The sequence below is a fragment of the Carettochelys insculpta genome, chromosome 12 (assembly GCF_033958435.1).
Source record: "Carettochelys insculpta isolate YL-2023 chromosome 12, ASM3395843v1, whole genome shotgun sequence".
NCBI lineage: Eukaryota > Metazoa > Chordata > Testudines > Carettochelyidae > Carettochelys > Carettochelys insculpta.
In genome coordinates this window covers 15686911-15701189 of record NC_134148.1, presented here as the reverse complement: position 1 = coordinate 15701189, position 14279 = coordinate 15686911, and the positions used below count along the sequence as shown (strand labels likewise).

Below are 14279 nucleotides of genomic sequence, written 5' to 3'. Positions count from 1 at the left end.
CAGCATTACTATTTTTGCTCTCCCACATCCCGAAGCTTGTGAACAGTGAAAGCATGACAGCAATCTATAGACTAAATGTAATATAAAACCAAAACGTTGCTGTATAAGTTATATTTAATTCAAGTTTATGCAACTGACAGTTTTCAGTGTAGTAGTTTAATGCTGCAAAAGCCAAGCAGTCTTGGCGCACAATTTAAGACTGGATTGCTAAAGAGCACCATAGAAAGATAACACGAAAACGAGCAGTAGAACCTCAAAAAAGTTTGAAAATATGACTTGCCTAATTTAAAAAAAACAGGTGTTACAAGCTAGGGAAACATTTCTAGAATGTTAGTGAAAGTTGCTACAAGTAAATGTACAACATTTAAATAAGAAAATATTTTGTTACCAAATCTTCACTAATAAGCTAATTACCAGATCTCTTTTTTGAATTCAAATTAACACCCTGTAAATTTGAGAGCACCAAATTTATGCAATATATAAAGTCATCTCAGATCAAGGCCAACCAAAATCATCATCATGTTGGAAACAGTCCTGCAGTGTACATCTCACATGATTTAGCCTATTAATTTTTTAGTATTACTGCATCCTAGTTCTAAAAGGCCACACCTTGACAACAGAAATTAAATTTGTGATAGTCCACAGTGACAAAGCAGAAGAGAAACTGCATGTAATTAAGATTACAATAAATGGCAATCTACAAAATGTCCAAGTAGCTTAGGCTTATTCAAGCAATTTATCTTGCCATAAAACATGGGGAAAAAAACACTAGCATTTATGGAAGCTTGTTAGCTAAATTCACACAACATACAACTATGAGGTAAACAATTCTCAGCTTAGCCTTTTAATTAGTTTACATTTTCTTCAGGAACAGTAGTCAACTTGTTGAGCTGTGCAACAAACGTTTTTCATAGAAAAAAATGGTACTTGAAAGCCAAAGGAAATGAATTACAAATAAACATTGCTCAGTGATCCACTCATTTATTTACCTTAGTTCAAGGCAGGCTAAGTACAGATACTGTACATTAAAATATGCACACATAGGGAACATGTTACAAGTTCTACTTTTAACGACCAATTTCTACATTCTCTCTTTAGGCTCCTTCCCACATTTGATCCTTCTCTGTCTGTGTATTTAAATGTAGAGAGATCCATCTGCAGGCCCCACGTATCCAACTCCTATTAGCAGCACATCTATTAGTGTCCAAATTCCCAATCCACCAAAGCTGAAGAGTTTGCCCAGACCTTCACGCCACTGGCCCAAGTAGAATCGATCTGCTCCAAATCCACCAAGGGTGATGCTAGGAACACAAAAATTCATGAAAATAGTTGTGGAGAATCCTGCATTTAGATGTCAAACTCTCCTTAAATATTTATAGCAGTTGGATAGTTTCCTGCTCCTGTATGCTAGGATATAAAATTACTATGAGAATTTTATGCAAAGATGCTGAAGAACTTTAAAAAGCAATAGTGGTAAAAACATTTTGATACAAGTATGCATTAAAAAGACTAGTTCTTAACTGAAATATTTCCCCAAGTCGTTTGTGAAATTCTGCAGGTATAAAGGTATGGTATAATATAGACTATTTTAAGCTTCAAAAAAAGCAAGTTGGCTCATGAGCAGAGTTTGGACTCCTGAGTTCCTTGAATTGTCAGGGGCTGGAAAATGCTACAGAGAGGAGATTCTGCTTTTGTAGTGTCTGGATAAAGCTTAGCTAGAAAAGGGAATGATGCTAGCTCCAAAAGACGATGTCAGACCAGTCAGTTACCAAAACTATTACTTTTCTGGTTCACACAACTTATGATAACGCAGGTAGTACAGGTTCATCCTCTCATATCAACCAAATTTTTTTTTAAACCTTTTAGGGTACTTCTGAATCGAATTTTGCTTTTTTAAAAGGAAATAATTCTTGTTTCACATTAAATTTACATAAATAAATAGTGATCTTGTGACAACATCCAAAATCACCACAGGGGTACAATGCTTTGATTCTTCACACATTAAGCTACAGACTGAGTTAACAGTACAGTAAACCCTCAAAATGCATGATTTCAAGTTGCACTTAACTTGCCTCAACGTGAGTTAAGCACAACTCAAAATCTGGCTCCCCCAGGCCCTGGCTCAACACCCCAGCCCCAGTTCAATCCCCACTTGTGTGGCCCCAGCTCACCACCCCTCACCCAAGCTCAACCATCCCCCCCCCCACAGCTCTGGCTCACACCTACACAAACACCTGCCTGGCTCCAGCTCAACACCCCCCCCAGCAGTCGTAACCCACCCCAGGCTTATCCCACATCCCCAACCCACCACTAGGCTTAACCCTCCCCAACTGCCCCCCTGACCCCCAAGACTTATCTTTCAAAACGTGCTCCAGGTGCTCCTGTTTCTTCCCCAGCTACAGAACTTGCGTTCTGCCAGGAAAGAAAGCTGCCCCCAACTTATGTGAAATTCAAGTAATGCGAGGGGGTGTGGGAACGCACCCCTCGCATAACTTGAGCGACTACTGTATAGCACCCTGACACATCTCCCAAGTTGCCATCTTGTTTTCCAAGAGCTCATTGCTCTCTTCAACAGAGTCGATACCTGTTGTGAGTCAGTTACAACCAGTGTAGCAACATCTAGTTGAGTCTGGCACAGCTCTCAAAAGTGAACTGCCCCATGCATTTCAGTTGCCCAATGATAATTCACATCTCAAGTCTCTCAATGCTCATTCAGTTCTGAGGAAAAGGAAGTTCTGTATTCACAGACTGGTAGACTCTTCATCAGGGAAGCCAATAGGCAGACCATGGGCCAAACCCAGGCCACGAGAAGCTTGTGAATTGACTGCAAAATCTTTTTATTTACCTGTTATTGTGGGTATCAGAAATATTTTTCTGGACTCTGCACCTCAACTATAGCTTCACAAAAAAAAAAAAAAACTGGACCACCACCTGACTACCCCTGCTCTATTAGGCATGAAAGTTCACGTTTGCATCTTGAGCAGATGCTGTTTGGGAAACACCACCATTGTTTTCTTTCTTCTATCAAGAAATCTAATAAAATCCAGCAAGCTATCAAACCCCAAAGAAATAGCTAAACTTAGCACAGCATGCATTGTCACAACATATTGTACAAGTATCAGAGGGGTAGCCGTGTTAGTCGGGATCTGTAACAGCAACAAAGGGTCCTGTGGCACCTTACAGACTAACAGAAAAGTTTTGAGCATGAGCTTTCGTGAGCACAGACTCACTTCATCAGATGCTGGTCTTGGAAATCTGCAGGGCCAGGTATAAATAAGCCAGAGCAATACATACCTTGTGTGTGCACGCGCGCACACGCACACACCTTCGATATATACCTTCAAATCAGTGGCACAGCTATGGGTACCCACATGGCCGCTCAATATGCCAATATTTTCATGGCTGACCTGGAACAGCGCTTCCTTAGCTCTAGTCCACTAACAGCCCGTCTCTACTTACGCTACATTGATGACATCATCATATGGACCCATGGGAAGGAGACTCTGGAGGAATTCCACCGGAACTTCAACAGCTTTCACCCCAATATCAACCTCAGCCTGGAACAGTCTACACAGGAGATCCACTTCCTGGACACCACGGTGCTAATACATGATGCCACATCAATACCACCCTGTACCCTAAATCCACTGACCACTACGCCTACCTTCATGCCTTCAGCTTCCCTCCCAGACACACCACACGGTCCATGGTCTACAGCCAAGCACTAAGCATTTGCTCCAACCCCTCCGACAGAGACAAACACCTACAGGATCTCTACCAAGCATTCTTGAAACTGCAATACCCACCTGAGGAAGTGAAAAAACAGATCAACAGAGCCACACGTGTGCCACGAAGCCTCTTACTACAAGACAAGCCCAAGAGAGAAACCAACAGAACACCACTAGCCATCACCTACAGTCCTCAGCTAAAACCTCTACAGCGCATCATCAGGGATTTACAACCCATCCTGGACAATGATCCCTCACTTTCACAGGCCTTCGGAGGCAGACCAGTCCTTGCCCACAGACAACCTGCCAACCTGAAGCAAATCCTAACCAGCAACTGTACACCGCACCACAGTCACTCTAACTCAGGGACCAATCCATGCAACAAACCTAGCTGCCAGCTCTGCCCACATATCTACACCAGCAACACCATTACAGGACCGAACCGGATCAGCCACGCCATCGTGGGTTCATTCAGCTGCACATATACCAATATAATTTATGCCATCATGTGCCAGCAATGCCCCTCTGCTATATACATGGGACAAAATGGACAGTCTCTACATAAAAGAATAAATGCACACAAATCAGATATCAGAAATGGCAATATACAAAAACCTGTAGGAGAGCACTTCAATCTCCCAGGCCACACAGTAGCAGACTTAAAAGTAGCTATCCTACAGCAAAAAAATTTCAGGACCAGACTCCAAAGAGAAATTGCTGAGCTACAATTCATCTGCAAATTCGACACCCTCAGCTCAGGCTCAAACACAGACTGTGAATGGCTGGGTAAATACAAAAGCAGCTTCCCCTCCCTTGGTGTTCACACCTCCAGATCAACTGCTGGTAGTAAGCCTCACCCCTTCCTGACTGAGCTACCTCGTTATCCCCAGCCTTGCTCTGGCTTATTTATACCTGGCCCTGCAGATTTCCAAGACCAGCATCTGACGAAGTGAGTCTGTGCTCACGAAAGCTCATGCTCAAAACTTTTCTGTTAGTCTATAAGGTGCCAAAGGACCCTTCACTGCTGTAACACATTGTACAGCTGTTCAAAATTACAATCTCTCATTTGGTTATTCCTGTAAACAGATTATTCTACAGCCAGAACTTGGAAGAATACCACCTCCCTCCATACCACAGACACATACCACATTGGCACCCCTACAACATAGGAAAAAAAACAACAACGACCATTTTATATTAAAGCACAAGTATATGTTTGGCCACCAATCAAAATCACAGAAAAATATTAAATGTTTTTTACTCAAGTTTAATTTAAGGTTAGGAAATATACCATTGAACAGAGAACCCTATTTAAGGAAAGGCATTCATACATAAATTTGAACATGAAGGCATGAAATACTTGAGATCTACCTTAGTGCCAAGGCTGTAGACCATTTATAGCCTCCAGTCCAGTTGCAGTAAAGCATCTTAGGAAATACACGATTACCTAAGATGACAAATGAAACACATTCAAATCCTGATGTCCTGAATAAAAGCCCAAGGAACTGAAATGTGGCACAAATCTGCCAAATTACTGTTTAAAACAAGTGTCTGTTCTTCCAATAAAATGGCATCAGTAACTGAACCCACCATTTCTGATGAGACCACTTTAAAAGCCTGAACACTATCTCCATTCCTTAGATTCTACTAGATGGGTTCCCACCAAAACACCAACCAATTAAAGAAAATTAAGAACCAACCGACTTGGTTTAGACCTTATATTGTTATTTCAAATGCTAAGTGACAGGACGTTTTTAATGTATGCCATAAATAAGCACTCTGCTGGATCAAATAAGTCCACTGAAGAAAGTGAACATGGGAGAGAAAATACCCTTGATAACTCTGTCAGACTACTGCTGAGCCAATGGTTCCAAACCATGGTTTCCCCACCTGGGGCGCATGCCCCTGAGGGGGCATGAAGAAATTCCAGAGGGGGGGGCATGAGGCAACCCAGCCCCCCTCCCACCCCCTGTCAATCCCCCACCCCAAGAAAGAGCTGGCCTTTGCTTCCGGCTCTCAGCCCCTGCCATTTTACATGGGTGACCCAGAACAGCCACTATAAAAAGCAGGCAGCCAGCAAAGACCCATGTGGAGCTAGCTACCCCCTACAAAGGTGAGTGAGTGGGTTGAGGGGGGAGGAGGAGTAGGATGGGGTTAGATGGGGGACTGGGGGGTGCCTGGCTCAGGGGAGGAGGATGGGCTAAGAGCAGGAAGTGCCTGGCTTTGGGATAGGGGAGGGGCTTGGGCAGACAGCTCTGGGGTTCGGGTGGCTGACCCTGGCAGCACAGGGTTCAGGCGGCTGGGCCCAGCAGCGAAAGGCTCAGGTGGCTGACAGGCAAGGGGGCAGGTGGCTGGACCCAGCACCATGAGTTCAGGCACCTCAGGCTGGCAGGCAGGTGAGAGGCCTTAGCAGTGTGGGGCTCTGGAGGGCGGCTCTGGCAGCACAGGGCTCAAGAGGGTGGGCAACTTGTGTGGGCAGTCCTGATGGCAGGCACAGGGCTCAGGCAGCTGGGGCCACGCCAGGCACAAGGAAAACTATTTGTGCTTATTTTTAATTTAATAACATTTTTATATCAAGTTTGTGTTTATTTTAAAATTATGAATTTTTTTTTTGTTAAAAGGGGGGTTGGATGATGCTAAGGGGGTGTGAACATGAGGGTTTCTCAAAAAATCTAAATGGGGGCACGATGCCGAAAAGTTTGGGAACTACTGTTGTAAAGCATCATGTTCATTTAAAAAAAGTCAAACTATAAAATGAAACTACAAATGAAATAATGCACAGTATTTCAACAAAAACAAAGACATTGAAATAAGTTACATGCACGTCTATCCACTTCACTGACAAAGTACAGTCAAGATTTCTTCACAAAAAGAATCTCTAGAAACCATTCACTTGAAGAACAACTTACCTAGACAATGAATATGATCATGTACCGTACAAGTGGCATTATATCGTTGTCGTGGACAAGAGACTGTCATACAACTTGTAGAATTAGTACATACATAATTAGTAGGTTCAAGCTGCCAGCAAAACTGGCAAGTCATGTTGACTGTGAAGTTCTCCACTTCATTGTTTTTCTGATCCTATGAAGGACAGTATTATTGGTGTTAATAATTCCAAATAGTATAAGAATGTTTCACGTGATAAAAACACCTACTTCAGAGATTTCACCGCTGTGCAAAGACAGAACAACAACCTGGTTCATTTACTACTTACACATTATCTTCATCACTTGGGTAATGGTTACTAATGAAATACTACAGAAATAATCATACTATCTACATAACTCTATTTAAGCCTAGAAATTTCTTTTGTAAAGTTTTTCGACATAATTTAAACTACACTGTACTTTTAACAGGTGATTTAAATTCCAACTGAAAAGAAAATAGGTTTATTACTTACAACACAATGAACATGTGGTTTGACCTTGCAGTCAAAAGTGGCTGGCTTCCCATATATACAGGAGAAGTTTGTTTTACATGTCATACAATCTGGAGGCAATTTGCTGCATAGCCCATTGCTGGGACACTTACTCACATAAGACGGAATCTCTGTGGTCTCTAAAGGGTGAAAGGATTTGTTAAGAATAAGTGTTTAGTATTACCTACTGTATGCTATAGGCACGCACTTCCATTATACATATTATTTCATAGTAATGAACTCTCCGCTTACAGCCAACAAACCAGTAGCTCATAAAGAATGGCATCCTCCTCCAACAGCAGCAGTATCAGTTGCTTTGAAGGAAGTACCCTACAGCAGTGTTACCTCTAATGTTTCCCATCTCTGCAGGGAATTAATTTTATTATGTGCACCTCTATCACTGTCATACATCACCTTCTTAGTGGTGCCCATAAAATACACATGGCCAAGGTGGGACCAAGGTGTTCATGCTGTGGGAGGAGGCGCAAGCCTGGAGAAGAGCGTTAGACTGAAAAGGAATGTACAGGATATGCTCAGTACACTGAAACCTATTATACATAAGCTTAAACAAACTTAGCAGAGATTGCTGCTGCATTGTTGATGCTGTCAACATTTGGAAGGCACTTCAAGAGACTGACAAAAGAAATACCTCACCAAAAAGTTAAACTGAAGGCAATAAAGAAAGTGAATGGATCAAACACTAACTCCATCTCATTTTCTTACCAACATTCTTATCCCCAGATATAAAGGTAGATATCTAATTTCTGAACATGCTGATGCTGTCAGTTATAATAAATGTCAGGGCTAGAGCAAAACCATATAATCAGCATGTTTACTGATGAAGTTTTGAACAAAGTCACTCCCATGTCTAAGCCAATTTTTCACAGCAGTAGCTTCCTCTGCAGGCACAGAGAACATTTTCATTGTTGAGTATTATTCACACAAGTCTCAGAAACTGTCTGGGCACTGTAAAAGCAGAAAGACTTTTCTGTTTCAGTCTATGAATCAAAATGACAGTGCAGGGAGAAAGATGAAAGCTAGCTAGTTTTAAAGATACTGTACATTTAGTGTTCTAAAGACTTGTTTGTTAGGAGGTGTTAAAATCTTAACATTAAAAAAAAGGTAAAGGACAGTCCTCAGCCAGCAACTCAGGGAACATGTGCAATTGCAAATGTGAAACATTGATATAATATTTAAGATTAAGTTTAATAAAATATCAGTGCTACTATGTGTGTCACTTAGTTCTTTCCATTCCTAATGTACTGCTGCTGCATCCACAGCTTGACACAGGTAATGACAACTACGTACTATTTCCTAAATTAATAACAATCAAATTATTTTAAAAAACCACATGACGTATTTCCTCACAGATGTTGTAAAATGCTGTAGAGAGGTGTAAATTAACATGTTTTAGTGACCAGATTTGCATGGCTGTTTAAGAAAAAGTGAAGTAGTATCAGCTGGAAACTTGATTTAAATCAATTATTGAAATCTCCTTCATTTAAATCAATCCATCCTGACCATGACAGGGTCAGGCCCCAGCTGGGCCACATCCAAGCCACCCTCCCCATGACAGGATCTAGCCCAGGGCCCACTGGCTCAGGCAACCTGCAGGGCAGGCTAAGGTAGAGCTGGAGTTGGGCCTGCAACATCTCAGCCACCGCAGGTCCCTGCCCTACACAGCTTCTTTCAGCATCTGTGCAGCACTAAACAGGCAGTTGCTTACAGGGAACTTAGACCATGACTACATATTTTCTAAAAGATGCGCAGCATGCATTATTTTGGGAAATTCTATCTATGTTAATTCTGTCAAGGTTATCTGTCTAACCTATCGGTTATCGAGGCTATCAGACGAGATGATCACAATGGTCCCTTTAGGCTATGGAATCTATGTATTTAGGCGCTTTAAAACAAGAACATGAACTTGTACCTGTTGCTTTTGTAGATGGAGGATTTGTACTTGGAGATGTTACACCTTTTGTCGAGACAAACTGCTGTTTTGAGTGTTCTGTTGTCATCAAAGATCCTGCTGTAAGAAAATTTAACAGATTCAATGCACTTCTGTTATTGTTATGAGGGTATAATAATCCAGAATTTAACTAGTCATCAGACACGGTTTAATCCCAGTCTCAAATATAAAAATACAAGGAATACCTCTGATATTAGGAAGGGTCATCTTTGGGTAAAAATATTTAATAAGCCCAATAGATTCCCTTACTTTGCTGCATTAGGTTTTTGCACTTTACTCCACTTAAAACAATAAAAAAAATACAGCTTGTTTCTGGTCACTTTCGCTCTTTAGTTCTTGTAACCTAGCAGAAAGCTGTACTGTTTGGAAAGCAAATGTTACAGTATGTGGTCTATGACAGAACAAAAATAATTAAACATCAAGTAACTCACTAGCCATTTTACTAGGAAAACTGTACCACAGAGCTGGCTAAGGACTATGGTTACAAATTTACAAACACTTAATAACGTAGGAACAGCCATACTGGGTCAGAACAAAGATCCATCTAGCCAAGTATCCTGTCTTCTGACAATGGCCAATGTCCAGTGCTCCAGCGGGAATAAGAAGAACAGTGATCCATCCCATCACGAATTTCCAGCTTCTGACAGACAGAGGCAAGAGACACCATTCCTGCACATTAGGCTAGCAGACATTGATGGACCTGTCCTCCATGACTTCTTCTAGTTCTGTTTTGAACTCTGTTTAAGTCCTAGCTTTCACATCATCTTCTGGTAAGGAGTTCCACAGATTGACTGTGCGTTGTGTGCAGAAATACTTCCTTCTGTTTGCTTTAAACTTGCTACCTATTAATTTCATTTGTTGACCGCTAGTTGTGTGATGGGAACAAGTAAATAAAACTTTTTATTACTTTACTTTCTCCACACCAATCATGATTTTACCAACCCAGGACCATCCTTATGATTTCTGGTGTTCTACACAGCCTGAGGATCTACACCTTCTATCCTCTGCTGGGAAGGGAAGAAGAAGTTACTCCATAGAGAGAGGTGGTGTTCAGGGTTGTGGAGGCAGGAGCTATGCTGTGGTGCGGGAAAGAGAGAGAAGGATAAAGAGGCTGAGGAGGGAGCAGGCAGACAGAGTAGCACAGCAACCTTGTGCTGTGTGCTTGCAGGTGGAGGGCATAGGACTGAGGCTGGGAGACTGAAGAATTGGCTCCAACAGGGCTGGGAAGTAGAGCAGAGTGCTGGGGGACAGGAGATAGGGCTGCCAGAGCTGGTGTTACCTGCAGCTGGTGGTAGCCCTAGGCATACACAGCATAGGGCACTACCAAATTTGGAGTACCACTGGTGTCCCAAATTTAGCAGTGCCATATGCAGCTGCACACGCTGCATGTGCCCCCTGTGCAGACATCTATCATATACCCCCTTAGTCTTCTCTTTTCTCAGCTGAGAAGTCCCAGCCTTACTCATCTCTCCTCATATGGCAGGTGTGCCATACCCCTAATCGTATTGTTATCTTTTTCTTAACTTTTTTAATGCTAAGGTTTCTGTTTTGAGATGAGCTGATCACATCGGGATACACCATGGATTGGCACAGAAGTAGTAAGATATTCTCAATAGGGCTGTCAATTAATGCGTGTTAATGCCTGTGATTAAAGTAGGACAGAATTAAAACATTTAAAAAATTAACACGTTAATCGCAGATGTTAATGCACCTTAATTGACAGCTGGGGCTGCTGGCAGGGCTCCATGCCCCAGCTGCTTGCAGCAGCGGGGCTGCTGGAGTTTTCTGCCACACCTGGGGTCCTACGGCTAAAAGCAGCTGGGGCATGGAGCACTGACGGCAACCCCACAGCCATGGGTCCACGGCTGGGGCGCAGAGCTCTGCCAGCAGCCTTGCAGTCATGGGGACCCTAGCTCGGGCTGGGAAAACCCTGCAAGGAATCACAATTAAATTTCTTTTAATTATTTGACAGTCCTAGTTCTCAGTCTTTATTCTCTGTTCTTTTTTAATGATTCCCAATATTCCATTTGCTTTTTGGACTGCTGCTGCACAATGAGTGAATATTTTCGGTGAACCATCCACAATGATGCTAAGATCTTTCTTGAGTACTAACGGCTATGTTAGTCTCCATCATTTCATACATACAGATGAGATGTCTTCCACTATAAAGCACTTCGCATTTATCAACATTAAAAATTCATCTACCATTTTGTTGCCCAGTCACATAGTTTTGCGAGACCCTTTTGAAGCTCTTCAGTTTGCTTTGGACTGAACTACCTGGGGCAGTTTGGTACCATCTGCAAGTCTTGCCACCTTTGTTTACCCATCTTTCCATAACGTTTATGAGTATGTTGAATAGTATTGGTCCCAGTCCAGACACCAGTTTCCACTCTCCATTCTGAACACTAAATATGCAAATCTGCTGACATAAGTAGTTTCACTGGCTTTGTGGGAATACTCACAGTCATAACTACTGGAAAAAAACCAGGGCTTAGACCCACAATGCAGCATCACACAGGGTATGTGGGACACACCAAGATGGGAAAATAAACATGTTTACCACATTTAGCTAGCCACATGTGGTTACAACCAAACTACTCAATAAGCAACACAATAACATTTCTTAGAGGCTGCACACAATGAGGCTAATCAGCGCTGGGTAAAAGTCACTTTTAGCTGGCATCTCTACCCCACAAAAAGCCAATTCTTTCTTAAATTCTCAGATCTTGGGCATACCAAAATTCCTGTGACAATAAATGCCACAGATGAATTATTCACTCTGCTAAGTCACCTCCGTATATCATTGCCATTTGTTCTTTGGCCTGCTAACTACACCCCCACAATGCAGCCTCCCTCTCAAGCAGAAACAGCCACACAACCAGCGCACAACGCAGCAACATCAACACCAGCTTATAGCAAAGAGGTCCACAGGCCTCGGTCACTTGGGCGTCGGCAACCAAGGCCTTGGGCTGATGCGCGGAGTCCCATGGGCATCTTCAGGCAGCTGACCGAGGACAGGGGGCAGAGAGGTGGGAGTACCAGAGGTCGGCGCGGACGCAGTGGCCCTTCCTACGGGGCTACGACCGGGAATGACCCAGCTGCCAGCGTGCACGGGAAGCTGAGGGAGCCCTTAACTCTCGGCGGCGGGTGGCAGTCGTGCCCCAGTGAAGGAGGATGACGACCACACTCACCGCGGCCCGAGAGCACGTAGAGCTGCGAGAGGAAGAGCAGAACGCTACAGAGCCACTTCGCCACCGCCGCCGCGGTCACCGCCGCCATCTTGGCCCCATCCGCGCCCTCAGCAGGAGCAGGCAGGCAGGCGCAGAGAGCGGAGAGGCCGCCCGCCCGCGCGGGGTGGAGCAAAGGCGGCAGCGGCAGCGGCAGCGGCAGCGTCTTCCGGGAGGCTGCTCGGTGTACGGGAATTGGGGTGGGCTTAGGGGCTGTGACAACACGGAAATCACACGGACAGAGGCCACCCGCCTGGTAGCTGACGTAACACGTACGGGTGGTGCCCCCCCTCCCCTCAGTTCTCCCGTCTGATAGGCCAACCGCCCCCCCTCCCCTCAGTTCTCCCGTCTGATAGGCCAACCGCCTCCCTTTCCCCCCCCCTCGCCTCAGTTCTCCCATCCGATAGGCCAACCGCCTCCCCTCAGTTCTCCCATCCGATAGGCCAACCGCCTCCCCTCCTCTCCCCTCAGTTCTCCCATCTGATAGGCTAACCAGCGCCTCGCCTCTCAACAGCCGCTCTGATCGTCTGGCTGCCCAGTGCCCGAGCCCCTCTGAGAGCCTGGCTTTGCAGGCGTGATGCCGGCCCGCTACCCGTCTCTGCTGCGGGGCGTTAGCGCTGCTGGCGCTAAGCTGGGCGGGATCCAGCACCATTTAGCCGCTTTCAGAAGCTACCAAACAGCCCGGCCTGCGCTCCTACCCGTCTCCTGCAGTCGCTGGGCCTCTGCCCTCCTCCGGGCTGCTCCTCTGTCACCAGGACACAAGGCGCAGAGAAGGGCGGAACCAGGCGTGCAGGGGAAGGACGGCTCCTCATCCTTCGGGAAACCTCCCTCCGGCCTGAACCGCTCCAGGCATGAACTGAGTGAGCCCACGCTCCTCAGTCTGCTTCCACCTGCCGGCCTGGCAAGCGTTCCCAGCCCCTCACCTTCTTCCTTCCTCTAATGCAAGTCAGTTCCTGACTCAAGCTCTTGCGCCTGTGTGGTAGCAGATGAATGAACTCTAATACGTAGGAGAGCTGTATTGAGCGCGTGCAGACTCTGACTCTAGGGCCTAAATCTGCACAGCTTCAGGAGGTTGAACGTCTCTAGTCCGGCACCCTCGGATCTGACCAGTGCCAAATGAGACAATTTGAGAGATCGTGAGCTAGGCGTATTGTGTAGGAGCATTAGCAACCCTGCTTACAGGCTCCCTGAAGACATGTAGGAGTAAATAACAGCACAAAAACCAGAGGCAGGACTGGTAGATGTAAACAAACTTTATGGGACTGTGGGAAACTTGTCCATACCCATAGGTGGACATCCAGCTAACTAAATTCATGCCAGATTGCCCTTACTGCAGACAAGATTGTGCCAGATTAGAGAGGTTCACCCTGTAGTGCACAAGTAACACAAGCACAATTTTTACCATCTGCTTCTCATCTCCAAGAGCTACAGCCCCTTCCCTACTCCTGCTCTTCAAGGGCCAGATCAGTAAAAGTTGTAGCTAGCTCCCTGGTCCAGCACTCTAAGGACCTGAGTAGTTCTGGCTCAAGGGATTTGGCAGGACCAGTGAAAATCAATGGCCCTGACAACCTCCAGCCCTGCCCTGGGCACTCCTGTTGTGGGCCTATTCTCATCCCTACCCACTTCCACTATACCAACCATTGGTCACTGCTAGGCCATCAGTCCTTGTGGTGGCAACTCCCCCATGACTGCCAGCTCCCTGTCTGCCGCTGGGCTATTGCTGCTCAGCCCCAGTGGTGGCCATGGCTTCCTGCCCACTGTTGGGCTGCTGCTCAATCACCGCTCCCTGTCACCAGACCACCATAGTTCCAGTGAACTTGCAGCTAGCCCCCACTACAGGCCACCAGGCTCTGTAGTTCAGCAACATCCATGGTCCTGACTTGACCAGGGAGTCCTAGATTTCAGATATGCAATCTGTATAGGCAATTTTGCAT

The 14279-nt window shown here is 45.0% G+C and overlaps 1 protein-coding gene across 2 annotated transcripts; it reads right to left on the bottom strand.

The window, feature by feature from the left end:
- Positions 1-102: 102 nt before the first annotated feature.
- TM2D3 (TM2 domain containing 3) lies at positions 103-12573 on the bottom strand. Of its 2 annotated transcripts, none has more exons than XM_075006930.1 (6): positions 12310-12573; positions 9080-9175; positions 7132-7289; positions 6638-6812; positions 5100-5175; positions 103-1301 (listed from the first exon to the last, which is right to left on the bottom strand). In XM_075006930.1, the coding sequence occupies exons 1-6, from the start codon at positions 12395-12397 to the stop codon at positions 1136-1138; spliced, it is 759 nt and encodes a 252-aa protein (XP_074863031.1). In that variant the 5' UTR covers positions 12398-12573; the 3' UTR covers positions 103-1135. The 2 variants fall into 2 exon arrangements, with proteins under 2 accessions (XP_074863031.1, XP_074863030.1); XM_075006929.1 differs by having other exon boundaries at positions 9080-9178; positions 12310-12572.
- Between the last annotated feature and the right edge of the window lie 1706 nt (positions 12574-14279).

Bases quoted from the DNA above. Each gene is read 5' to 3' on its own strand.
- TM2D3 (XM_075006929.1), bottom strand. From the start codon at position 12,397: ATGGCGGCGGTGACCGCGGCGGCGGTGGCGAAGTGGCTCTGTAGCGTT. The intron at 9,179-12,309 runs GTGAGTGTGGTC...ATTTTCTTACAG, and splicing joins CTACGTGCTCTCGGGCCGCG to CAGGATCTTTGATGACAACA. The intron at 6,813-7,131 runs GTAAGTAATAAA...TGTCCTTCATAG, and splicing joins AACCACATGTTCATTGTGTT to GATCAGAAAAACAATGAAGT.